This window comes from Anomaloglossus baeobatrachus, chromosome 8 (assembly GCF_048569485.1).
Source record: "Anomaloglossus baeobatrachus isolate aAnoBae1 chromosome 8, aAnoBae1.hap1, whole genome shotgun sequence".
NCBI lineage: Eukaryota > Metazoa > Chordata > Amphibia > Anura > Aromobatidae > Anomaloglossus > Anomaloglossus baeobatrachus.
In genome coordinates, this window is record NC_134360.1 from 88,846,654 (window position 1) to 88,874,268 (window position 27,615).

General features: G+C 49.3%; 1 protein-coding gene across 1 annotated transcript in view; it reads left to right on the forward strand.

Moving 5' to 3' along the window:
* The window catches only part of MEI1 (meiotic double-stranded break formation protein 1), a 902,984-nt gene that overhangs the window by 776,151 nt on the left and 99,218 nt on the right, over positions 1-27,615 (forward strand). The window contains exon 22 of the mRNA XM_075321882.1: positions 10,578-10,682. Coding sequence (XP_075177997.1) covers positions 10,578-10,682 — 105 coding nt within the window. The remainder of the gene's footprint in view (positions 1-10,577; positions 10,683-27,615) is intronic.

Consider the following 27,615-nt stretch of genomic DNA (forward strand, 5'->3'; position numbering starts at 1 on the left):
AGGCAATAACTGGGCAACACAGGGATGCATTAACAAGGTCTTTACTCACAGATAAGAGTTCCAGATTAACACGTCTGGACGGTCAAATGCTGCCTTCGGAGTGCTGAGTTCTGCTGTAATGGGCCCCAGCTGATCCTCAGTTCGGAGGCACAACCCGGTACACCCTTCTGTCTTCCTTTCCTGGTCGTCATTCTGCGCTGGCCTCTCCCACCTGCCCCGCGCCTCACATACAGAGCCCTGAGCCAGTGCCTGCAGATCCTTTTATGAGTTTCTATTTTCCCTTGTCCCTTGTCTTATGTGGTCACCTTTTCACTTTTTCACTGGATGTGTGCGGATGTAGCTTCGGTACTTGCAGTAGTGTGGCGCCCCGGACCTGGTCAGGCACCACTGAGTATTGCACCCACGCCTGGGTCAGTACAAACAGGTAATCCCAAAGGCTGAGTAGGGTGTGGACACATACAGGCACCCTTTGACCAGGACACACACACACATTAGAGGGGACCCCTGAGCAGACCCAGGAAGGGGGCATAGCCCTCTCATCTCAGTTAGTGTGGTGCTGTAGTGAAGCTGGGAGGAGGGTTGTGCAGTGGCAGTCAGAGGAGAAGGAGTGGAGCAGCCGTGTCTGAAGTGTAGGGTTGAAGAGCGGAACACTGTCAGACCCTGCACGTGCAGTGGCTGCTGGCGGGAGAGAACATTACCACCAAGTCAGACTGAAAGACACCTGAAGAAGGAGATCAGTAAGGAATCGAGTACGGGGACTCCTGGTAATGAATGCACACACAGGGTACAGGTCCCTAGAGCCAGATATCCATTTAATGGACTGCTAAATCCTGTAGGCGGTGGGATTACAGGTTTCACGCCAACCAACACAGAACCCGCAGCATCAACAGCAACGAGGGGACCCATAAGGAGGATCGAGCCTGGAGCCATCTTATCCTTGGTCCATGCTGTCAACAGACGGGTCAGAAAGGGGAGAAAGGCAGTAGCGTATCCCACGATATACTTCAAGTCAGGGGTGGTTCGAAACAAAGGTGCAGGAAGGCGAGTCAGCAGTCACCCCTATATCAGCCTGAGGGATACCTGGTTCCACCTGGTTCATCATAGCATTGCCCGGGTTGTCCCACATCTACCAACTGAAAGTGAGTAAAAACCCTGAAAGACATTGCTGCCTGTGTGTGAGTTCTTCTACGACCTGTAGTACTACACACTTAGGGTATGTGCGCACGTTGCTTTTTACCTGCTTTTTACTTGCTTTTTTGCTGCTTTTTCTTCTGCGCTGTTTAATGCCAAAATGGATGTGTTCTTCTATTCAAGCAAAGTCTATGGGAATTTGGGTTTCTTGTTCACACTATGTTGTTCAAAATGCTGCCTTTTTGTGGCAGAACTTTGGTCAAAAACTCAGCTTTGCAGTGCAAAACCCAAATGGCAAAAACAATTGACATGTTGCTTCTTTGAAAAGCTGAGTTTTTGACCAAAGTTCTGCCACAAAAAGGCAGCATTTTGAACAACATAGTGTGAGCAAGAAACCCAAATTCCCATAGACTTTGCTTGAATAGAAGAACACATCCATTTTGGCATTAAACAGCGCAGAAGAAAAAGCAGCAAAAAAGCAGGTAAAAAGAAGGTAAAAAGCAACGTGCGCACATACCCTTACACCTGAGCCCCTGGGGCCAGCCTCACTCTCGGGAGGCCAGAACACCAGACTGCATTTACCATCAGCCCCAGACGCTCTCTAAACTGCAGTGGCGGTCACCCACTGACCGCAATTACCGAGAGTGGCGTCACGATTCCCATTGAAGTTAACCTGACATACCTGTTGCCGGAAGATTTCCAGCATGTGAAGACCCGGAGGGGACCTGCAGGTGAGAGGGGCTTCACATCTGGCATCACGAACAGGATAAGGACTAGACCTGTTAAGACAGGTGACCGTACGCCTTGGCGGTCCGCTTGAAAAATTTGAAATGCCGCCATATTGCCACCTCAGAAAGCGCGCCAAGAAACAACAGTAGCCCGCGCAAGAAGAATAACCGCCCACGAAGAGGTGTGGCTATCGAAGAACTCCTGAAGCGCTCATGTGGAATGCACAGAGAAGATGGGGGCGAATCTGACCCTGAACGCCAAGAATGTTCTAGTCAAGTGCAGAAAACGAAACTTAGGCTGCAGCGTGACCAGAACCTAGTGAGCATGAGAGGATGGCGTCTGCGAGCAGCGAGCCAGAACCAGGCTGCCTGGTGGGACTGGGAGCTTGCCCAGTTCTGTGACAGGGTGCAAGCTCAGATCATGCAGCAAGTGATGGAGTGGCACACGGAGCTATGGGAGATGGCTGCAGCAGTTCGGGCCTACAAGAGGTGGACCGCGCGACAAGTGCCGTGCCGATAAGTGACCACCCAGACCCCCTTGCTGATGCCTTTGGATGAGTCCCACGCTGCCCCTGCCTGCTTGGGTGTGCTGAACCCACCGGCGCTGCTACCAGAGGCAATCCCTGCCGCGGTTCCCGCTGTGACCCCTGCTGCAACGTCTAGTGCAGCCACGCCACATCTGGCCAGACCAGACGTGGCCGCAGCAATGTCCCGGCCAGACCAGACCAGGCAGCAGCAACGTCCCATCCGGCTAGACCAGACCAGGCCGCAGCAACGTCCCGTCTGGCCAGACCAGACCAGGCCACAGCAACGCTGTGCCCGGCCAGATCAGACCAGGCCGCAACGCCTTCTATTTCTACCCCCAAACCAGAAGCGGTCGCAGCGCCCCAGTCCCTGACTGGGGATGCCACCTCTACCTTCCCGCCAGAAGTGGCCGAAGAATTGGTGCAACTGAAACAAGACCTGAAGGCTCGGTTTCCCGCCCACCTGGTGGACAAGTACTTGGTCCCCAGGCAGTCATCCGGACCCGGAGCGGTCCCAGCACTCTTCATGCCAGAGAGCAGCCCACCGCCCTGGCCAGCAAATGAAACCCATCCCTAGAGCTGCTGCCGGAATAACCGGAGGAGTGCCCAGCACCACTAAGGGGGAGGATGAGAGGCCTGGAGGCTGAAGTAACGATCCCCAGATGGATGCAGGGGGACGCAGCACCCTTTGAAAGTAAGGGGGGCCCAAAGGTTGCGCTGTTGTCCCACCACCACTAGGAAGAGGTTACAACACCCCCTGCTGAAGAGGAAACATTGGATGTCTTCATGCCCAGCATGAGTGTGACCTGGGAGCCCGCAGACAGCGAGGTGGCGGTGATGAGAAGACCAGCCAGCAGAGGACAGCGCCACGTGAGAGCAAGGCACCCCCCTGTGCAGCCTTCCCCAGAAAAAGAAAGAGTGGAGGCCAGGGATTTACAAGAAAAGAAGTCCCTGCGGCAGACCGTGTTTCAGACCCGAGGTCCTCTCCACTGTGGGGTGGTAGAAGAATTTAATCTAAATATTGGCTATGGCTTTATTGTGGAGGCTGGTGTCAAGGAGGGCATCTTTGTGTCCAGAAGGGATGTCCGGTCCCACCTGCCCAGAGGACACCCTGGTCGAGACCTACGTATGGGAGACCTCGTTGAATTCACCAGGCACATGGGTGAAAGGGGCTGGTTTGCCCTAGACGTGGTACCACGCCCGAAGAGCTCCAGCTACAGCCCTGCAGCTTCCACCCAGTCCCTAAGGTCATCACCACAACAAGCTCAGCAAGCACAGCCAGCTCAGCAAGCACAGCAAGCTCAGCAAGCTCAGCAAGCACAGCCAGCTCAGCCAGCACAGCAAACTCAGCAAGTGTCGCGGGCGGAGGGGCTGCTCTTGCTACGCTCGGGTCCGGGGCTGCTGCTGCTCGGTGGCTCGAGCGGTGGACCGGACCCGGGGACTCGAGCAGCACTCCTCGCCCCCGAGTGAAAAGGGGTGTTGGGCGGTTTTTGGGAGATAGTTCGTGACGCCACCCCCGGGTCATGGTGATAGTGGGCACCACCGCTGCTCGTGACGGGATTCCCAGGAATGATGGCGGGGAGCAGCTAGGTGTTGGTTTCCCCTCCGTGGGTAGGGGTTGGTGATGCCGGGGCCCGGTGGTGGTACGGGGAGGCAGTAGGGTCGCGGTGCAGGGTTGCAGGGCAGCGCAGCGCAGTGCCAGATAGCACTGTTGTACTCACTCAGGCACAGATTCACAGAGTCTCTGGTAAACCAAACGGCTGGATGGACGGGTCCCGCAGCCGGCTGCAGTGTCTTTGCTCTCCCCAGACAGGTTGATGGTGGCTGTCTTTCCCTGAACCATTGTAGAATGTATTGACTCCAATGGTTTCCCACTGGTAGTCCGCTCCCCGGCGTGTATGTACCGAAGGAGCCCGTTTTGCTCGCAGTCGCTGGCCCTTGGATCTCTAGTCTATGGCGGTGGCTTTTTATCCTCACTGTGTGGCATGTTGCCTTCTGTCGGGTCTTGGGTGTGAGGGAACCCCTGGGGTCCCGGTCACTATGGGATTTGACCGTTTTCGGCGGCTCCTAGCCTGGCCGGGGTCTGATGGCCCTGCCTTTGTGCTTGGTACAGATCTGCTCCCCGGCTCGGTACCGGCGGGCCACCACCCGTCCCCGGTCCTCCGGTTCCGCTGACCTGCATCACTCCTGCAGACGGCCACCACCGTCTGCCGACCTTGCTGTACGTGCCTGGGCTCCTACTCAGACACCAACAGTTTTTCTCCTGTAACTTTCAACTCCAAACTGAACTATCTACTTTTCCCCGCCTCCAGGCCTGTGAACTCCTCGGTGGGTGGGGCCAACCGCCTGGCTCCGCCCCACCTGGTGTGGACATCAAGCTTGGAGGACGGCAACAAGGATTTTGTTTGACTGTTGTTGACTATCCAGGGGTGGGGGTGTGTGAGATGTTGTGTTTGTGACTACCTGGCTAGTCCAGGGTGTCACACAAGCACAGCCAGCTCAGCAAGCACAGCAACCACAGCAAACCCAAATTGCTCCGGAACCAACTTCCAGGTTTCAGTGCATCGTAGCGCCAAACCCTGATTCAGAAAGACACAGTTCTGTTTGATCCCAGTGATGAAAAGTAAAGAGACGTTCTACCAGTTTTGAAGTTACAGCAACGTTAAAGTTCAAGATAATGTGCCCACAAGTACTGTTGTGAGAAGTGTTCTACATGTTTTAAGCACCTGGTTTTGTGCATTTCTACTAAAGGACCATAAGGCTATGAACTGGCTATAGCCACAAACTCTCGCAGTGTATGTAGTTACTCCAGCGGTACCAACTCAGAGCACGCCTGTTTATGGGGCCTGGCTCTGCACCACCAGGAAGCACGCCTGTGATGGCGCTTGCTGTCCAAAAGCTAAGAATATGCCTGTTTATGGGGCCTGGCTCGCCTACGACAAGGGAGCACACATGTTTATAGGGCCTGGCTCTCCACCACGTGGAAGCGGGTATGCCTGTTTATGGGGCCTACCTTTTACCACCATCCCAAGTAGAGGAAGATTGGAGGAAAGGTCTGGGGAAACAGATGGCCCAGACCTGGTTGCTAAAAGGATCGGTGACCTGCCTCCTAAGAGGGTTTTGGGTAAGTAATGGACTTGTGGTTGGTGGGTGGTGAAAAATGGTACTTGGAATGTTTACAATGTTTTATGATGTTTTATGATGTTTTTTGACCTGGTCAGGCACCACTGAGTATTGCACCCACGCCTGGGTCAGTACAAACAGGTAATCCCAAAGGCTGAGTAGGGTGTGGACACATACAAGCACCCTTTGACCAGGACACACACACACATTAGAGGGGACCCCTGGGAAGACCCAGGAAGGGGGCATAGCCCTCGCATCTCAGTTAGTGTGGTGCTGTAGTGAAGCTGGGAGGAGGTTTCTGCAGTGGCAGTCAGAGGAGAAGGAGTGGAGCAGCCATGTCTGAAGTGTAGGGCCGAAGAGCTGAAAACTGTCGGACCCTGCACGTGCAGTGGCTGCTGGCGGGGGAGAACATTACCACCAAGTCAGACTGAAAGACACCCGAAGAAGGAGAGCTGTAAGGAGTCGAGTACGGGGCCTCCTGGTAATGAATGCACACACAGGGTACAGGTCCCTAGAGCCAGATATCCATTTAATGGGCTGCTAAATCCTGTAGGCGGTGGGATTACAGGTTCCACGCCAACCAACACAGAACCCACAGCATCAGCAGCAACGAGGGGACCCATAAGGAGGATCGAGCCTGGAGCCATCTTATCCTTGGTCCACGCTGTCAACAAACGGGTTAGAAAGGGGAGAAAGGCAATAGCAACTTCCCTGGATGCATCCCATGATATACTTCAAGTCAGAGGTGGTCCGAAACAAAGGTGCAGGAAGGCGAGTCAGCAGTCACCCCTAAATCAGCTTGAGGGAAACCTGGTTCCACCTGGTTCATCATAGCATCAACCCAGGTTGTCTCACAACTACCAACTGAAAGTGAGTAAAAACCCTGAAAGACATTGCTGCCTGTGTGTGAGTTCTTCTGCGACCTGTGGTACTACACACTTACACCTGAGCCCCTGGGGCCAGCCTCACTCTCAGGAGGCCAGAACACCAGACTGCATTTACCATCAGCCCCAGACGCTCTCTAAACTGCAGTGGCAGTCACCCCCTGACCACAATTACCGAGAGTGGCGTCACGATTCCCAATTGAAGTAAACCTGACGTACCTGTTGCCGGAAGATTTCCAGCCCGTGAAGACCCTGAGGCGACCTGCAGGTGAGAGGGGCTTCACATTAGCCTTAGCCTCCAGTTTGCTAGCTGAGCCTTGTAGTTCTCCACTAGTTGAGGGGCCGGTCCCCTATGCGGCCAAGTCCCTCCACACCAGTATACCAGCTGTGCAAATGAGTCCACGGGTGCATTGCACACCTCCCGTGGGTCTAGGACCCCTTTTCTCCTGATGCTGGGACGAGCTTTGCAGCTTCAGACTCCAGGTCCGTTCTCCTCTGCGTCCACTTTCTGACTGACTAACGTTCTACAGTTTGCTCCCACTAACTAAACTCCACCTCCAGACTGGAAGACAATACAGCTTGAAGGGGGTGCTGCTAAATTAAGAGTGTGTCTGTGCGTATACCGATTTGTGAACCTCTCCTTACCCGGGAATGGGACACCACACCTCTGGTTGAGGTGCAGTACCTCTGTGGTGACTGGAGCCTCAGGGGCGCCACATATATACGAAACGAAAGATTGATAGTTCAAACGAGTGGCATTATAATAGAAAAGAAAATATATTGCATGAATATCATGAGTGGAAGGGAAAATGAGAGGACCCTGTACATGTGCATCCATTTTGGAAAATATTCCAGTGTATAAATGTTACTGTATTTTTCGGATTATAAGATGCAATAAACTGGGAGAAAAATGAGGGGTGCATTTTATAATCTGAATACACCTTACCGGGAGGTGGTGGAGATCGGTCGAAGGAGGCAGGCGCTGTGCTGGGGCCTGTGCGTCAGGCTGTGCTGGGGCCTGTGCAGCGGGCTGTGTTGGGGCCTGTGCGGCGGGCTGTGTTGGGGCCTGTGTGGTGGGCTGTGCTGGGGCCTGTCCGGCAGGCGGTGAGGCAGGGGCATCCTGAAAATGTCGGCAGTCCAGGGTTCAAATAATGGCGCCTGGAGGCAGCGTGTGCGCAGATGGAGCTCTCGGCTCAAGATCTCATTTGCACACGCACCGCCTTTGACCCATTGATTTCCCAGCAGCGAACTAAGGCCCTGTGCGCACTTACCGGATTTTGCCGCGGATTTTCTGCGGATTTGCTGCATGTTTCGCTGCAGAAAATGTTCATAACATCTCTGCAGTGAATCACCAGCAAAACCTATGGGAAAAAAAAATCCTGTGCGCACTAGGCGGAATCTGACAGCTGCATGTTTTGCTGCGGGATTCCCGCAGCAAAAACAATTGCATGTCAATTCTTTTCCACACGTCGCTGCGGGATTTCACTCCATTGACTGCCATGTAATCGTGAAATCCCACAGGGAATAACGCAGGCAGCAAATTCTGTGCGGTTCACTGCGTTTTCCTGCGTTATTCCCTGCGGTACTTCACGGTTTACCTGCGGTAATGTACATCGCTTGCCTGCGGTTTTGCAGGGAAGTGATGTCATTATGACAGGAAGAGGAAGCTGAGCAGAGAGTAAACACACACAGATCACAGACACACACAGACATCACAGACATAGAACACAGACACAGACACATAGAACACACATAGAAATCAAACGGAAATATAGAAAACAAAACACGTGGGCTCCGCTGTATTTTTAACTGCCAGCCGAGGTAAGCACACAGCAGCGGCCCGGTATTCTCAGGCTGGGGAGGGAGATGTGCAGGGTTAATGTCTCCCGCCTCCCTCCCACCTCCCGCAGCCGAGAATATCAGCCGCAGCTGCCCCGGGACTGTCGCATGCATTATGCAACAGTACCGGAGTGTCCCCAGCTCTTCCTGCTGCCATGATGCAGTGGCAGTCAGGGTAATACAAGGAGTTAATGGCGGCGGATCACCGCCATTAACTCCAGGTTTGATCATGGCAGCGTCTATGTGACAGCTGACATGATCAACCCGTAAGTAAAGTGAAAAAACACATACACCGAAAAATCCTTTATTTTAAATAAAACACAAATAAGCCTCGTTCACCCTTTTATTAACCCCTCCCGAAACAAAGCTCCGACTTAATCCACGGCTCCGGCGTAATCCACAGGTCCTGCGCTGCTTACACCCAGCCGTGACTGACACATAGCGCTGAATACAGCCTCAAAGCGAGACAGCAGAGGTAATTACCGGTCATTTCCCACGGCCGGTAATGTGAACTCACTACCGACCGTGAGAAATGCAGCGATCTGTCCTCTATCTATCTATCCCTCTATCTATCTATCCCTCTATCTATCTATCCCTCTATCTATCTATCCCTCTATCTATCTATCCCTCTATCTATCCCTCTATCTGTCTATTTATCTATCTATTATCTATCTCAGAAGGAAATTATTATTTTTTTTTTCAATGTGGTATTATGTACCAACCCGCACGCGGCAAAACCGCGGCAATACCGCAAACAATACCGCGGTAAAACCGGGTGCGGTTTTCGGGTGCGGTTTGCCGCGTTTTTTTACCGCGGGTGCGGTAATCTTTCAGTGCCTGCGGAATTTTCTATTTTCCAGTGTGCACAGGTCCTTAAGGAGAGATGGCACGTACGCAGATGAGATCTCGAATTGTCATTGAGCTCATAGCTCAATCTGTGCATTCGCCAACTCCGGGCACCATTTCTTTGAAGTCCTCACCGCCATTAGTTTCTGGAATTTGCCTGCCTCACAGCATCTGGGACACCCCCCGCCCGCACCACCTGCAGCATCGACCTGCTCCACCACCGCCCCTGCCTCCTGTGACTCTGATTCACCACCGCTGCCATCCCCCCTGGTAAGAAACCACAGGATTGTAAGACGGACCCGCCCTTTTATTTACTTTTTTTCCCCTAAATTTGGGGTGCATCTTATATTCAGTTCGCCTTATAAACCAAAAAATAAGGTAACCGCAATTTTTTTACTATTAGAGAAAAATCTGCATGAATGATCATGTTGAGAATGTAAAAGTATATATGTATATATGAGAATGATCTGATGCATATGAAATTGGTAACATACTAGACATAAAATGTGAAAGAATTATAAAAACAAGCTTGAAAGATAAATATACAGAATATGCTTAAAAGATATTATATTGTGATAAGTAGATTTGATATATTATATTATAATATCAATTTTAAGCTTATCTTTTATCATTTATATATAACAAAAGGGGTGAATACATAATTAATTTTTGCCTATATTTTTCTCACTTCACATCCCTAACTTAAGGGGGCTTTACACGAGACGATAGATTGTGCGATATGTCGTTGGGGTCACGGTTTTCGTAACACACATCCGGCATACCGTGGTTTCGTGTGACACCTCCTAGCGACGCAGTATCGCTCACAAATCGTGAGTCGTGTACTCGTCGCTAGGTTTCATATAATTGTTTAATTAAAATGGCAGCGGTTGTTAATCGTTTCCGTGGCATCACACATTGCTCCGTGTGACACCACGGGAACGATGAACACTAGCTTTACCTGCCTCCCGGGGCACCCGACGGCTTAATGGAAGGAAGGAGGTGGGCGGGATGTTACGTCCCGCTCATCTCCGCCCCTCCGCTTCTATTGGCCGCCTGCCGCGTGACGCACAAACGACGGGGGCGTGTGACTAGGCCTTTAGGCTGATGGGAGGACCGCTCAGTGTCAAAAGGAGGTAATCAAAGTCCTCCAATAGTTAATACAAAGAAAAAAACGGACCAGCACCTCCAAACAGAATAAAGAAAGTGTGAATAGGTGCAAGCTGCTATGACTGCATAACACACAAATAAAATAGTAGAGCACTGCCAAAAAAGTACACCTTCCCATGACTGACAGGCTCTCATGAATTGACCAATTTATGGGCTAAGTACCTTCATTTTTATAAGTAAATTTCATAGAGCAGTAATGCAGTTCAAGTTTTACATGTTCAATGTTCACTTATATCTTTTCGCTTGCTGAGTACCGCTGTGCTCTTTTATTTGTGACATAACATAACCTCTCTACCATTACTACAGTATTATTAATAATATTATTTCTCTGTCAGCAGAGAAGACATTGCCGCCAATACTCAACCTCCTATGCCTCTTGCAGCAGAAAAGTCAGCCTGAAATTTTACTAGATGGATCATATTTTAAACTATTTTACAATGGTAAGCAAATTAGGTGCATGAACCCTACCTATAATGTTGAAAAATACCTTCAGATAACACAATGCTTCAGTGTACACTTGTAAAATGTCAAATGCTATTTACTGGCTGTGGTTTTTACATTTCTCTTCAGGAATCAATTATTTCATTTTAGTGAACATCATTTTATCGTGCCCTGCCGAACTGCACAGTTTATAGCAAACATATGGCTTGCAGGCCACAAGTAACCCGCCCGAGGGTTTGTTACAGCCCACAGACTAACAGGAGATGCTGAGTCTCTTCTTCATGTATTAAATTGTATTTGAAAATACAGTTAAACAGTTGAGTGACAGGACTGGTCCAGAGAAGCACACGTCAGCACCTGACCTAACGTGCAGCGCTATAATGAGATCATCCTGCTGCTGACCTCATCAAACTGCTTCTGTCACCACAGTGCCAGCCAGCAACAGTAATCACCCAATGGAGAAACCAAAGATTAAATGTTGGTGGGTTGGTGTTAGTGGTAGAACATGTTATGCGGAAATGGGTGGGAAGGAATCAAGAAAGGGGGTAGAGTATACTAAGGTGTACTTGGGTGATGGGATTTATGCAGAATGTCAGTGTGGGGGAAAATTATTGATAGTAGCAGTTTGAGGGGATATTTTATAGAGGTAAGATATTTTTGGAATGGGGCAGTGTTGGGGGGATATTATGGAAATGGGCAGTGTGGGGGGGTGTTATGGAGAAGGGCAGTGTGGGGGATATTTTGTGCAGGAAGCACAAAATCATTATGAGCCATCACACGGACTTACCTGCCTAGCGACGTCGCTGTTGCCGGCAAATCACCCCCTTTCTAAGGGGGCGGTTCATGCGGCGTCACTAAGCGGTCGCCCAATAGAAGCGGAGGGGCGGAGATGAGCGGGACGTAACATCCCGTACACCTTCTTACTTCCGCATTGCCGGCGGGACGCAGGTAAGCTGTGTTCGTCGTTCCTGGGGTGTCAGACGTAGCGATGTGTGCTGCCTCGGGAATGACGAACAACCTCCGCCCTGCAACAAACAACGATTTTTTTAAAATGAACGACGTGTCAATGATCAACGATAAGGTGAGTAGTTTTGATAGTTAACGGCCGTTCGTTGGTGTGACACGCAACGACGTCGCTAACGATGCCGGATGTGCGTCACGGAATCTGTGACCCTAGCGATATATCGTTAGATACATCGTTGCATGTAACGGGGCCTTTAGAGATTTTAGATTATGAAGAGTTTTTGGTGAGTTTCTGCTCCAAAAACTCTGTGAAAGTTAGCTTGTGATCACACTGAACTTTTTAGATCAGAAACTGAGCACAAACTACCTAAATCCTCCTCAAATACTCAACGTTTCGTTCAGGTGATGAATTAATGAATTAATGGTGATTCTAGTGATGTACTCATGTAATTACCCCTTTAAAAATATATATATTTAGTGGTCCTTGGGACTGGTTAGTACTGATACTATAATGAGCAAAAGTAAGACATAAGAGTCCAGGTGTATTCAGTCTCATCCCACTTAGCCTAATTGACATCACTCCTCAGTACAAACTTCAAACTGTCAGTTAAGCTAAGTCAGTGGAGATTTAGTTTTAAGGGTGCTTTACACGCTGTGACATCGCCAGCGATTGCTAGCGATGTTGTGCGCGATAGCACCCGCCCCTGTCGTTCGTGCGACATTTGGTGATCGCTGCCGTAGCGAACATTATCACTACGGCAGCGTCACACGCACATACCTTGTAAGCAACTTCGCTGTGACCGCCGAACAATCCCTCCTTCAAGGGAGAGGTGTGTTCCGCGTCATAGCAACGTCACTGCAGCGTCACTAATCCGCCGTCCAATAGCAGAGGAAGGGAGGAGATGAACGGCCGGAACATGCCGCCCACCTCCTTCCTTCCTCATTGCCGGTGGACGGCAGGTAAGGAGATGTTCGTCGTTCCTGCGGTGTCACACGTAGTGATGTGTGGTGCCGCAGGAACAACAAACAACCTCGTTACTGACCAGACAATGATTTTTGGTAAATGAATGATGTGTTACAGACCAACGATTTTTAACTCTTTTGCGATCGTTTAAGGTCGCTCCTAGGTGTCACACGCTGCGATGTCGCTAACGACGCCGGATGTGCGTCACAACACCGTGACCCTGACGCTATATCATTAGCGATGTCGCAGCGTGTAACTGGCCCTTTACTTTCTAAAAGGATAATTTAGCTGCCATTTCAACATGAATTTCCAAAGTGAGTACAGCAGCTTACTAGATTTAAGAGATATATGTAATATGTGTTAATCTGGTGATATATCTGCTTTAAGATAAAACATTCTAAATTAATGCATTGACCAAAATAAACATTTTTATGATATCAAGTTAAATACAGTATGTTCATGTTTTTGTATTTTGTCAATCATCGTACTCATAAACCTGATCTACCAGATATATACTACATACGGTATACTATAAATAAGCTCTTGAAACACATTAGGTGATTTCCACAGTTACAAAATTGTCCACCTACCTTAATATAACAGGCCATCCTATGCAGAATTGTACCCTGCCTGCAGAATTGTATTACCTAGCAAGACAATGCTGACCCTTGATAGAAAGTAAAGCCCGCTTTACACGCTACAATATATCTTACGATGTGTCGGCGGGGTCACGTCGTAAGTGACGCACATCCGGCATTGTAAGGTACATTGTAGTGTGTGACAGGTACGTGCGATTGCGATTGAACGTTAAAACTTCATCGCATACACGTCGTTGAATCCTGACGAATTGCACGTCAGGTTGTTCAATGTTCCCGAGGCAGCACACATCACAGTGTGTGACACCCCGGGAACATTGAACAGATCTTACCTGCATCCCGCGGCTCCAGCCGGCAATGCAAAAGGAAAGAGGTGGGCGGGATGTTTACATCCCGCTCATCTCCGCCCCTCCGTTTCTATTGGCCGGCTGCCGTGTGACGTCGATGTGACGCCGAACGTCCCTCCCACTCCAGGAAGTGGACTTTCGCCGCCCAGATCGAGGTCGTATGAACGGGTAAGTACATGTGACGGGGGTTAATCGTTTGTGCGGCACATTCAACAAATTGAACGTGACGCACATATGATGGGGGCGGTTACAATCGCATACGATATCTTATGCAAAATCGCAACATGTAAAGCAGGCTTTAGAAATGCTTATTAGTCAACTTAAGGGATGATGGAAACAAAGAACAGAAGACATTGACCATTGAAAGCAGTGTGCACGCAGTGTGCACTTCTTTTACAGTCATAACTGAAAGTGTTGGCACTAGAGATGAGCCACCCCCCTAGCGTTGGAGTTCGGTGCGGTTCGTCGAACGGTGGTCAAACTTGCCTGACATTAAGAATCTCTGGCTTAAAACTACTAGCTAGTAAAACAAAGCTAGTATTAACTCATTATTACCCAGCAAGCCACCCGGCTTCAGGGCTGCTGGAAGAGTTGGATACAGCGCCAGATGATGGCGCTTCTATGAAAGCGCCATTTTCTGGGGCAGCTGCGGACTGCAATTAGCAGCAGAGGGGCCCAGAAAGCTTGGGCCAACCTGTGCTGCGGATTCAAATACCCAACTGCCTAGTTGTACCTGGCTGGACACAAAAATGGGGCGAAGCTCATGTCGATTTTTTTCTTTAATTATTTCATGAAATTTATGAAATAATTAAAAAAAGGGCTTCCCTATTTTTTTTAGTTCCCAGCCGGGTACAAATAGGCAGCTGGGGGTTGGGGGCAGCCGTACCTTCCTGCTGTACCTGGCTAGCATACCAAAATATGGCGAAGCCCACATCATTTTTTTGGTGGGCAAAAAACTTCTGCATACAGTCCTGGATGGAGTATGCTGAGCCTTGTAGTTCTGCAGCTGCTGTCTGCTCTCCTGCATACACTAGTGAATGAAGCCTGCTGAGCCTTCTAGTTCTGCAGCAGCTGTCTGCTTTCCTCCATACAGACAGGCAGCAGACAGCAGCTGCAGAACTACAAGGCTCAGCATACTCCATCTGTAACGTCCTGGTGGTGGATTCACTGGACCGTGCACCGGACTCCCCCAGTGAGGCAACCCGGCGCTAACCCCTATATAGGGACTGTCCGATCACTCCACCAGAGGGCCTAGATGCATGGCAGCCGCCACTAGGGGTACGGGATAAGAGTCCTTTAGGGATCTGCACAGGAATGTTTCTGAGTCCAACGAGCACCGTAGGCAGGACGGATGACTGGAACCGGGTTCAGGTGCCGGGTAGGAACAACAGACGGGATCTGGATCCAGCGAGACGTGCAGGCTGATGTTACCAGGTGAAGTCGGGGATCAGAGACGGGTACAGGCTGATGGAAGGTGGCGGGATCCTCAGCAGACAGTCTCTGGGAGACTTCCTGGGAAATCAGCAGTCAGGACCAGGTTGAGACAACAGACGGACTCTGCGGAAGAGACAGGAGATAAGGTACAGAGGGACCTGAACACCTAGCTATGGAAACATGTTGATAAGGCACCGCCCATAAGTAGCAGGAAGTCTTTTATACCCTGCACCTGCAATCAGCCACATCCTGTTCCAGGGATGCTGGCCCTATAAGACCAAGTGAGTGAGCGCGGCCCCGCCCTAATACACATGCATGAAGCCCAGGAGCCAGAGGCAAAAACAGGAGGCCGGAGGGACCACCAAGTAGGGAGACCGAGGGACGCAGGGGAGCAAGAGCGGGAGTAACGGCCGCGATCGGTGAACACGTGGACCGGTTCAGTGGGTACGGAGCGGCGTCGTGACGCTGAGACCGTATCAGTGGGTAGGGAGCGGTGTCGTCACACCGAGACCGGATCAGTGCGTACGGAGCGGTGATCCGGTCTCGGTGTGACGACACCGCTCCCTACCTCGTGACACCGAGACCGGATCAGTAGGTATGGAGCGTTGCTGGGACCCCGGGAGCGTGACACCATCCAGGACTGTATGCAGGAGTTTTTTGCCCCCCCCCAAAAAAAATTACATGGGCTTCGCCATGTTTTTGTATGCAAGCCAGGTACAGCAGGCAGCTACGGGCTGCCCGCAACCACCAGCTGCCTATTTGTACCCGGCTCAGAACCAAAAATATAGGGAAGCCCTTTTTTTTTTTAATTATTTCATGAATTTCATGAAATAATTAAAAAAAAAATGACGTGGGCTTCGCCCAATTTTTGTGTCCAGACAGGTACAACTAGACAGCTGGGGATTAAAATCCGCAGATCAGGGTGCCCAAGCTTTTTGGGCACCCCTGCTGCGAATTGCAGTCCACAGCCGCTCCAGAAAATGGCGCTTTCATAGAAGCGCCATCTTCTGGCGCTGTATCCAACTCTTCTGGCGCTGTATCCAACTCTTCCAGCTGCCCTGGTGACGGGTGGCTCGCTGGGTAATAATGGGGTTAGGGCTAGCTTTATATTATCAACTGGCCCTAAGCCCGAAATTCATGGTGTCACGCCAATATTAGACATGGTCACCATGAATTTCTTGAACAGATAAAATATTTTTCTGTTTGTTGTGTTTTTTTTTATCAGAAATAAAACACAACACAATTACTGACTCCATCTTTATTGAAATAAAAAAAAAACCTCCACAGTAATCCTGGGTCAAGGATCCTGCGCCATCCAATCCGGATCCAATATCATCTGATCGGTTTGCTGGAAGGCAAAGCGATCAGATGATGTGTCAGGTTCAAGGGCTTGAATCACATGACACAGCAGCTGATTGTATAAACGGCTTTTATACAATCAGCTGATGCTGAAAAACAAAAAGAAAACAAAAAAATTACACATTTCAATGCAGACACCTGTCCGACAGCTGGCCGGGCGGTAAAAAGCAGGCCTCACCGCTCGACTTATAGTGTAAGCTGATTCCTTCAGGTGACCGCATCAGCTGATCATTGCCAGGTCTGAGAGAGAGAGCGAAAAGAGAGAGCGAAAAGAGAGAGCGAAGAGAGAGCAAAGAGAGAGGGAGAGAGAGGGATAGAGCGAGAAGAGAGAGAGAAGAGGAGAGAGGAGAGAGAGAAGAGAGAGAGGAGAGAGAGGGAGAGCGAGAGAGAGGAGAGAGAAGATAGAGAAAAGAGAGAGAAAAGCGAGAGAGAAGAGGGAGAGAAGAGGGAGAGAAGAGAGAGAGAGGAGAGAGAGAGGGAAAAAGAGAAAAAGAGAGACTGAGAAAAAGAGAGAGAGAAAAAGAGAGAGAGAGAGAAAAAAAGAGAGGGGAGAGAGAGAGAGAGAAGAGAGAGAGGAGAGAGCAATGCAGCCTCATTCCGTGAACTGCTCCGATTTTAGAGGTGTGTCCAGCAAGCCGATGTCCGGCTCCTCGCCTCAGTGCATAATTAAATTAAATTATAATTATAAATAAATAATATTTATCATATAAAATAAATTAAATTCTTTACCGGGGCGGCCGGGACTTGAACTCGTGAACTAATGCTTCTTAGGTGAGAGCTCTAACCATTGAGCCACTGGCTCTAATAAGAAACATAGGCAGAGTTGGTAATCTTTAGCTCTATTCTGCATTAGAGAATCTATAAGCAGATTGTTCAGCTGCAAGGATGGATGGATGGATGGACGGGCGGACGGGCGGATGGACGGGCGGACGGGCGGATGGACGGGCGGACGGACGGATGGGTGGGCGGGCAGATGGACGGGCAAACACCGGCAGTACCGCGCTCATCACCGCACACACGCAGGCACTACAACCACCATCATCACCGCAGGCATATCAACTGCCATCATCCTCCCCTCGGTGCATAATTAAATTATAATTATAAATAATTATAATTTAAAAATAAATTAAATTTTTTCCTGGGACGGCCAGGACTTGAACTCATGCTTCTTAGGCGAGAGCTCTAACCATTCAGCCACTGGCTCTAATGAGAAACCTAGGCAGATTTGGTAATCTTGACGTCTGCATTGCAGACTGAAGTCTCTGGTGACAGCATGGCTCACATCAGGTGCTACATTGAGAGGACACAGATCACTCCCTGTCATCTTCGTGTAGCAAAGCTGACAGTGTCATGTGGATTACTTCGGACCTGGAGGGATATTTGGGGATTTTAATAAAATGGTGAAAGAGGGTGTTTTTTTGTCTTTTATTCCACATTAAGGATTTTTCGTTGTGTGTGTTTATTTACTTTCACTTACAGTTTAATCATGGAAGGTATCTCAGGGAGATGCTTGCCATGATTAACTCCTTATTACCCCGATTGCCACCACACCAGGGCAATTCAGGATGAGCTGGGTAGAGTCCCGGGACTGTCGCATCTAATGGATGCGGCAATTCTGGGCGGCTGCTGGGTGATATTGTTAGGGTGGTGGGCTCCCCATGATGTGGCGCTCTCTATCCTGACAGTACCAGCCTCCAGCCGTGTGGCTTTATCCTGGCTGGTATCAAATATGGGGGGAAACGCATTTTTTTTTTTAATTTATTTATTTATTTATTTTACTGCACAATATAGAGCTGCCCGCCGGCGGCTGTGATTGGTTGCAGTGAGACGGATGTCACTCATCGTGGGGGCGTGTCTGACTGCAAGCAATCATGGGCGCCGATTGGCGGGGCAAGCACGGAATAACTAATTGAATAATGAAGAGGCAGCCATTTTCAAAAGAGGAAATGCCGCTGGAGATTTGTGACAGCCGTGCAGCGAGACGCCCGTGATCGGTGAGTAGGAAAGAGAGAGGGATTGTGCTAGGGACGCAGGACGCATGCAGATACGAAAGGTGCGCACATACTTACTGTGAAAAACCACGCTTTTGGTGCTCGAACTGTTCTCGAACGTAACTCGAACTGCCAAACTTTTAGCAAATCGTTCAAGTTCGTCGAACGACTCGAACACCCCCCAAAATTACTCGAACATGAAATTGGCGAACCTCGAACATTGCTCATCTCTAGTTGGCACCCTTGAAATTATTCCAGATAGTAAAGTATTTCTTAAAGAAAACTATTGCAATTGCGGCTGCCCAATCACATTAATGCCATTAGCGAATATGGCTATGGCATTACTGTGATTGGCAGGCAATCCTCGCATGTTTAGTGTCTGAAAAACAACCGCAAAATAAGAGGTTCAGGGACTCGAGCATAGCACTCGAGCATCAGGGATACTTGATCGAGTATCGAGCATGGCCAAGCATTACCTTTATGTGTATTGGAAAAACACAAAAAAAATAGAAAAAAGGTAAATTAGACATAATTTCATACAAAATGTTAATAATGGGCCAAACAAAATTATTGACACCTTTCCAAACTTGTGGGTAAACAACGTTGTTTTAAGCATGTGATGCTTGCTCAATCTCACCTGTGACAAGAAATAGGTGCAGGCAATATGAAAATCACACCTGAAACCAGATAAAAAGGGGAGAAGTTGACTCCATCTTTGCAATGTGTGTTACTGTGTACTTTACTTTTTTATCATTTGTAGTGTGATGACTAGTGATGGGCAAGCGTGGTCGTCACTGCTCATTACTCAGTCGAGTTTCAGGTGTGATTTTCATATTGGTCGCACCTGTTTCTTTCCACAGGTGAGTTTGAACAGGTATCACAATTTAAAATGTGCAAGTCGTGCAGTAGGGGACGGGAAAGTGGCCGTCCCTCTGATGGTCCTGCATGCAGAGGCCGTGGGCCAGAACAAATTGTGCCTGTGCCACTTTGCAGGGAGGCGCAGGACACCACTGTTGAAGTCAGAACAGTGTGAACAGGTGGTGGCTTAGATGGCAGATAAGGTTTCTAGTCTGTTACCCAGCACCACTCTGTCTTCCACACCGTTCAGTCTCACTAGCAAAGAAACTGGATCATATAATTATCACCCTGATCTTTATTCCTTCTACCATGGTGAGGACACAAGTAATCCCACACCGGGACACTGCGAGGAGCTCTTTAAATTTACATGTATTGATTCTGGCCTCTCACCCTGCATGTTTCAGGAGGGTCATGAGGAGATTGTGTGCAGTGATGCTCAAATATTTGAGCAGACACGGTCAGAAAAAGATGATGGTCGGGAACGGCAATTACTGTCTCAAAAAGTGGATGATGATGAGACCAGTCTAGAGGAGGAGCAGAGTGTGGAAGTAGAAGACGAAGTGGTGGATGATGAAGTCACTGACCCAACCTTGGAAGGAGGCATGCAGAGCTAAGACAGCAGTGCAGAGAGGGAGGGATCAGCAGCACCACACCAGCAGGAAGAGGCAGTGGGGTGGTCAGAGTAAGTAGGCGTTATACTGTTCCCCATAGCACACAAGTGGCAAGTTCCCAGGCCAAGGGTGACGTGTTCCCCAGCCTTGCACTTTTTTAAAGAAAGTGCGGATGATAAAAATAACTAGTCATTTGCAGGCTTTGACATGCCAAGATCAGCAGGGGCCTGACCACTACCAGCCCGACTACCACCAGGAATTAGAGACGCATCCAACCATCTTCCTATGCTTTTCCCATTCCATTTGAGCACTGTTTCCATCCAGTTAGTGATTTTAGGCCCTCTCCAACCATCCTGGGGGTGTCTTCCAGAAAAATGCTTGAGTTTCAAATAGACTTCCATTATACTTGTTACTTGAATCAAGCCTGTCCAAGAATATAACTGCTTGATTGTAATGTATTGGTTATACAGTGGAACCTCGGTTTATGAGTAACTTATGCCGGCGTCACACGGTACAGTATATCGGGCGATATGTCGGCGGGGTCACGTCGTAAGTGATGCACATCCGGCATCGTTTGATATATCGTAGCATGTGACAGCTACGAGCGACGGTGAACGAGCAAAAATACTCACCTTATTGTTGCTCATTGACACGTTGCTCATTTTCAAAAAGTCGTCTCTTCTTTGCGCCGGTTGTTCATCGTACCCGGGGCAGCACACATCGCTGTGTGTGACACCCCGGGAACGATGAGCACAGCTTACCTGCATCCCGCCGGCAATGCGGAAGGAAGGAGGTGGGCGGGATGTTTACGTCCCGCTCATCTCCGCCCCTCCGCTTCTATTGGGCGGCTGCTGTGTGACGTCGCTGTGACGCCGAACGTCCCTCCCCCTTCAGTAAGTGGATGTTCGCCGCCCACAGCGACATTGCTCAGCAGGTAAGTACATGTGACAGGGGTAAACAACTTTGTGCGCCAAGGGGCAACTAATTGCTAGTGATGAGCGAGTACTAAAAAGCTCGGGTGCTCGAGGCTCGGGCCGAGCATCCCAAGATACTCGTGTACTCGGCCCGAGCACCGAGCCCAATGTTATCCTATGGGAGACCCGAGTATTTTTATGAAATGACCCCAGGCAGCATGTAGAAACCCTAAAAATGTCACAAAAGTCTCAGAAGAGTGCTCAAATGACATGGCAATAGCATGGGGAAGACCCCTTGAAGCATTTATCACTCAAAAGTCACAGCTGTGAACAATTTTGTCCGCGTTTTACGCCATTTTTATGGACTCACCAGAAAACCTTCAAAAATGACACCAAAATGAATTTTCATGGCAGAAATGTTAAGGGCACATACCCAAATAGTGAGATAGAGCTGGTGTATGTTACTTTTTGAGATTAATACATGAAAGATTTTACATAAAACATTGTGTGGCACTCCGATGTCCCTGAGAAGAGACGTACATGAAGGCCTCTTGAGTCTAATGTGCCCATTTTGAGGAAGTAAGTCTTTGTAGTATTTTCCTTTGCCAGGGCAGTCCAAAATTGGGAGGTTCACCAATGCCCCTGCATACAGACGTGCATGAGGGCCTGTAAACCTGAAGTGCCCATTGTAAGGAAGTGGGTCTATTGTAGTATAGCCCTTAGGCAGGGCAGCCAAAAATTGGGAGGCTCCACATTGTCCCTGGATAGAGACGTGCATGATGGCCTGTAAACCTGAAGTGTCCATTGTCAGGAAGTGGGTCTATTGTAGTATAGCCCTTAGACAGGGCAGCCAAAAATTGGGAGGCTCCACGTTGTCCCTGGATAGAGACGTGCATGAGGGCCTGTAAACCTGAAGTGCCCATTGTAAGGAAGTGGGTCTATTGTAGTATAGCCCTTTGGCAGGGCAGCCAAAAATTGGGAGGCTCCACATTGTCCCTGAATAGAGACGTGCATGAGGGCCTGTAAACCTGAAGTGTCCATTGTCAGGAAGTGGGTCTACTGTAGTATAGCCCTTAGGCAGGGCAGCCAAAAATTGGGAGGCTCCACATTGTCCCTGGTTAGAGACGTGCATGATGGCCTGTAAACCTGAAGTGTCCATTGTCAGGAAGTGGGTCTATTGTAGTATAGCCCTTAGACAGGGCAGCCAAAAATTGGGAGGCCCCACGTTGTCCCTGGATAGAGACGTGCATGAGGGCCTGTAAACCTGAAGTGCCCATTGTAAGGAAGTGGGTCTATTGTAGTATAGCCCTTTGGCAGGGCAGCCAAAAATGGGGAGGCTCCACGTTGTCCCTGGATAGAGACGTGCATGAGGGCCTGTAAACCTGAAGTGCCCATTGTCAGGAAGTGGGTCTATTGTAGTATAGCCCTTAGGCAGGGCAGCCAAAAATTGGGAGGCTCCACATTGTCCCTGGATAGAGACGTGCATGAGGGCCTCAAAACATTGTTCCCATTGCAAAGGAGCGGGTCTCCTGTCATTGTAATGTCCATTCTGAAAGAATGGGCGAAAAAATTTACCACTGGGGGTATACCTGAAACAACGGCCTAACTATTGTAATGGTCATCATGGTGGCGCATGAGGAGAAGGAGGAGCAGTCCAGCGATTATCCAAAGTCCAGAAGTGTGTACCCATGGGTGAGTGGAGGTACATGGCAAATTCCCGTTACAAACTTTAAATTCCGCTCTCATTTGCTGGTGGTGTGGTGAAGTCTGGCCCAATCCAACCCTTGTTCATCTTGATCAGAGTCAGCCTGTCAGCATTTTCAGTTGACAGGCGGGTGCGTTTATCTGTAATGATTCCACCTGCGGCACTAAAAACACGCTCTGACAAAACGCTAGCGGCAGGGCAGGCCAGGACTTCCAAGGCGTAGAGAGCCAATTCATGCCACGTGTCCACCTTGGATACCCAATAATTGTAAGGTGCAAGGAAAAAAAAAATAAAAAAAAAAATGCACGGTTTCGCTGCGCTGCTCAGAAAGGTAGTGATAAGGTTATTTGGGATGTAGATTTATTAATTATTTACATGCCACTACGCGTTTCGGGGGTACAACCTCCCCCTTCCTCAGGTAGCAGTAAAATGCAGGAAAATCAAATCTTAAATACACAAACTGGATGAAGAGAAAAAAAAAAAAAAAAAAAAGAGAATCCTTATTCCCTTAATCAGATTGAATCCCCATCGGGGTGGGATCATTCAGACAATTAGTTGATTAGGAAGGCTCTCCCCTAGAGGATACCGATCTTTTGCATTCATAAAAAAACAAATGGTATATACGGGTTTACAAAAAACACCAATACATAATGAAATAAAATGTGCATTAAAAACATTGATAAAAGACAATAAATGTGCATTTTGCCTCCATTTGGTGCAATGCATGTGTGATGCCATATTGGCAATATGGGGAGTGACTAAAAAACAGGAAGGTTACTGTTAGTTAAAAAAGCGATGATATAAAATCAATATAGAGACCCAACTGATTTTCCATGTGAATTTTCATAAAAAAGACTGTTTTGGATAAAAAATTCTTTCGGAAAGATTAAAAAGCTATATATGTAAAAATAAATTGGAAAGGAACTTTTGATAAAAATGTTGTTCCCCATCGGAGACTAAATTAAATTATTTGACTGGAGCTGACATACAAATATACGTTAAAAATAGGGTAAATTCATATGGAGAAAATTATATGGAGAAAATTCTAATTAGTTAGTATAAGAATATAAAGGGGGAAAATGGAGGATTGGAAAAGGAAGGAAAGATGAATCCAATAATTGTAAGGCACAGAGGAATGTCGGAGTACAGTTGTTCGATCTGCAAGGTACTCCTTGAGCATCTGGGCAAACGTAGGATTTCTTGTGGCACTACCCCGCACCTCAGGGGCTGTGGTACGTGAGGGGCTGAGAAAACTGTCCCACATCTTAAAGACTGTTCCCCTACCTCTGGTGGATTGGACTTGTGCCTCTCTCGGCTGTACGCCTTGGTTGTCCACTGATTCCTGACCTATGCCGCTGGCGTTTTGTGAGGGGAATGCTTTGCCTACTTCCGTGACTATGGCCTTCCGGAACTGCTGCATTTTGGTTGACCTCTCCACCTCGGGAATAAGCGACATAAAGTTCTCCTTGTAGCGTGGGTCTAACAGTGTTACCAACCAGTAATGATTGTCGGCCAAGATGTTCTTAACGCGAGGGTCACGAGACAGGCAGCTTACCATAAAGTCAGCCATGTGCGCCAGACTCTTAACAGCCAGGACTTCAGTATCCTGACCAACACGATGACTGAACATGCTGTCCTCCTCCTCCTCCTCCTCCCCCTCCTCCTCATCTACCCTGTCCTCTGGCCAGCCACGCTGAACCGAGGATATGACTGGTGTGCATGTCATATCCTCAATTTGGCCGGAGAGTTGCTCCATGTCTTCATCCTCCTCCTCGTCATAGTCCTCCACTGCACGTTGTGATGAGACGAGGCTGGGCTGTGTGTTATCACCCACACCCACTACTGTTTCTTGCTGCAACTCATCGCGCTCCGCCTGCAATGCATCATGTTTGTTTTTGAGCAGAGACCGTTTTAGAAGGTAGAGAAGCGGTATGGTGACGCTAATAATGGCGTCATCACCACTCACCACCTTGGTGGAGTCCTCAAAGTTTTGGAGGATGGTACATAGGTCGGACATCCATCTCCACTCCTCAGGTGTTATGTGTGGAGTTTGACCCATTTCCCGACGGCTTAGGTGATGCAGGTACTCAACAACTGCCCTCTTCTGCTCACATATCCTGACCAACATGTGCAGAGTTGAATTCCAACGCGTGGGGACATCACACACCAGTCTGTGAGCCGGAAGATGCAAACGGCGCTGAAAGCCGGCAAGGCCGGCTGAAGCAGTAGGTGACTTTCGAAAATGTGCAGACAGGCGGCGAACTTTTACCAGCAGATCAGACAGCTCTGGGTATGACTTTAGAAACCGCTGAACCACGAGGTTGAGCACATGGGCCACGCATGGAACATGTGTCAGCTGGCCTCGCCTCAAAGCCGCCACCAGGTTCCGGCCATTGTCACACATGACCTTTCCTGGTTTTAGGTTCAGAGGTGTGAGCCGGTGATCTGCCTGCTGTTTCAGAGCTGTCCACACCTCTTCTGCATTGTGGGGTTTGTCACCTATGCAAATTAGCTTCAGCACAGCCTGTTGCCGCTTCGCCGAGGCAGTGCTGCAGTGCTTCCAGCTTGGGACTGGTGTGGAGGGTAAAGTGGATGAGGATGCGCAGGAGGAGGAGGAGGCTGAAGAGCATGACATTCCGGAGCTGTAGAGTGTGGGTGAAACCCTGACTGAGGTAGGGCCTGCAAACCTTGGTGTGGGAAGGACGTGTTCCGTCCCTCGCTCAGACTGGGTCCCAGCTTCCACAATATTAACCCAGTGTGCCGTCAACGAGATGTAGCGGCCTTGCCCACAAGCACTTGTCCACGTGTCTGTGGTTAGGTGGACTTTGGGTGAAACAGCGTTGTTCAGGGCACGTGTGATGTTTTGTGACACGTGGTTATGCAACGCGGGGACGGCACACCGGGAGAAATAGTGGCGGCTGGGGACCGAGTAACGTGGGACAGCTGCCGCCATCAGGTCGCGGAATGCTTCTGTCTCCACCAGCCTAAAAGGCAACATTTCCAGCGCAAGCAGTCGCGAAATGTTAGCATTTAGAACTGTGGCATGTGGGGCGTTGGCAGTGTATTTGCGCCTGCGTTCAAAGGTTTGCTGAATGGATAACTGAACGCTGCGCTGGGACAAGGACGTGCTTGATGATGGTGTTATTTCTGCGTAGGCAACTGCAGGTGCAGGACCGGAGGAGGCTTGTTCGCAGGCAGCATGGACAGGGGATTGGCTCGCATGCACAACAAGCGAAGACGTAGCAGTGACATCAGCAAGCACTGCTCCTCGACTCTGTTGTACTTCCCACAAAGTCGGGTGCTTGGCTGACATGTGCCTGATCATGCTGGTGGTGGTCAGGCTGCTAGTTTTGGTACCCCTGCTGATGCTGGCACGGCAGGTGTTGCAAATGGCCTTTTTAGGATCATCTGGAGCCAACTTAAAAAACTGCCAGACTCGGGAAGACCTAACATTTGTACAGGCACCTTGTGTCGTGTTGTTGTTCCGGGGAACGGTTGCCTGACTTCTGCCTGGAGCCACCACCCTGCTTCTTAATGCCTGTTGGGATGCTACGCCTCCCTCCCCCTGTGCACTGCTGTCCTCGCTCTGCATATCCTCCTGCCAGGTTGGGTCAGTTACTGGATCATCCACCACGTCGTCTTCCTCTTCCGCACCCTGCTCCTCCTCCTGACTTCCTGACAATTGTGTCTCATCATCGTCCACCCCTTGTTGAGACACGTTGCCAACTTCGTGAGAACGTGGCTGCTCAAATATTTGGGCATCTGTATGTAATACTGCAGGTAACGGGATACGCAAGGACTGCACGGAACCACGGGGGTTAATCAATGCAGATTTAATAATGTATTGCACAACACAGGTGGAGGAATAGTGCGGGAAAGGAGGGGGAAGAAAAGCGGGAATGTGCACAGCAGTAGATATAATGCAATATACATACAACCACTTTGAATAACTTGTCAAGGATAGGAAGCCTCAGATTGTACTCCCAAAAGCAAAACACAGAAATCCTTATTCAACAAAAAAACGCAGAGTCCTTGTTATCTTACTCGTATAACACAGTGCAGTCTTTTCCTATCTGTCCCTAACTAAAAGTAGTGTGCACACTTAACTGCAGATTTCAGCGTGGGGTACCTCGTCACCGTTGGGGCCCGTATTCCGCTGGCAGACACCTCTAAAGTTCAGTCTTTGTCCCGGGTCTGTAACTTGCACGTGCTGCCTGGCTCCTCGCTCCACATCCAGCCTCTTTGGATCTGTAATTTTGTAATTTGCACGTGCTGTCTGGCTCCTCGCTCCACATCCAGCCTCTTTGGATCTGTGTCTTGGGGGAGACACCACGCAACACTCTGAGGTACTTGGACCTCGGAAAAACAGGGCAGACTGAGGCCTTCTATCTTACAGCCCACTCCAGCACACTCCTCTCTGCCAAAAACACAGCCACATGTAGACTCCTCCTCCTCCTGTTCCAGACTCAATCTAGTCACTTGAGCAGCAGGTGGCAGCATAACACAAGGAAGTCCACCAAACAGTCTTTTAACCTATATATATATGTGAGGCAAATCCCGGGATATGAAGATGAATTATGACTCCAGTCATAATCCCTCATCACTCCCTGGCAGTGCCCCCTCCCTTCTTGTTCTCAGTGTTCCACTTACACCTCCATGGCCATGTCCTGTGATATGGAAATGAGGTGGTGTGGGAACAATGGACACAGGATGACTCCCTGCCGTCACCCTGTAACAAGAGTTGTATCTCATTAGCAAGGCTATGGAAATAGCCAGACAGAACGACTCCAGTAAAAAATGGTTCATATCTCGCAAGCCATATTTCCGATAAATATGGCAACCATAAAAATGGTGTCTCCGCATGTGGACGATGCCGGCACACCCTTTTTATGGGAGCAGGACATTGGGAAATGCCCCAGGCGTGATATCAGCCAATGGGGAACTGGCAGACAGGTCATGAGTCCCCTCGTTCTGTAGCTAAATTCATAACTGTCACAATGAGAGCATTGGCGTCTGCCTACGACGCTCCCAGGCAAAGTTATGGCCAATATCCCCTTTGCTGGATAATTCTGATCCATGCAGGGGGAGTGGCAGTGCTTCCCTGTGAGGTCACTAAGGTAGGAGGGGACCTGGATCTGCCCAGGTTGATAACCCTACTTCGGCCATTTTCCAGCGTTCTTTCGCTGGGGG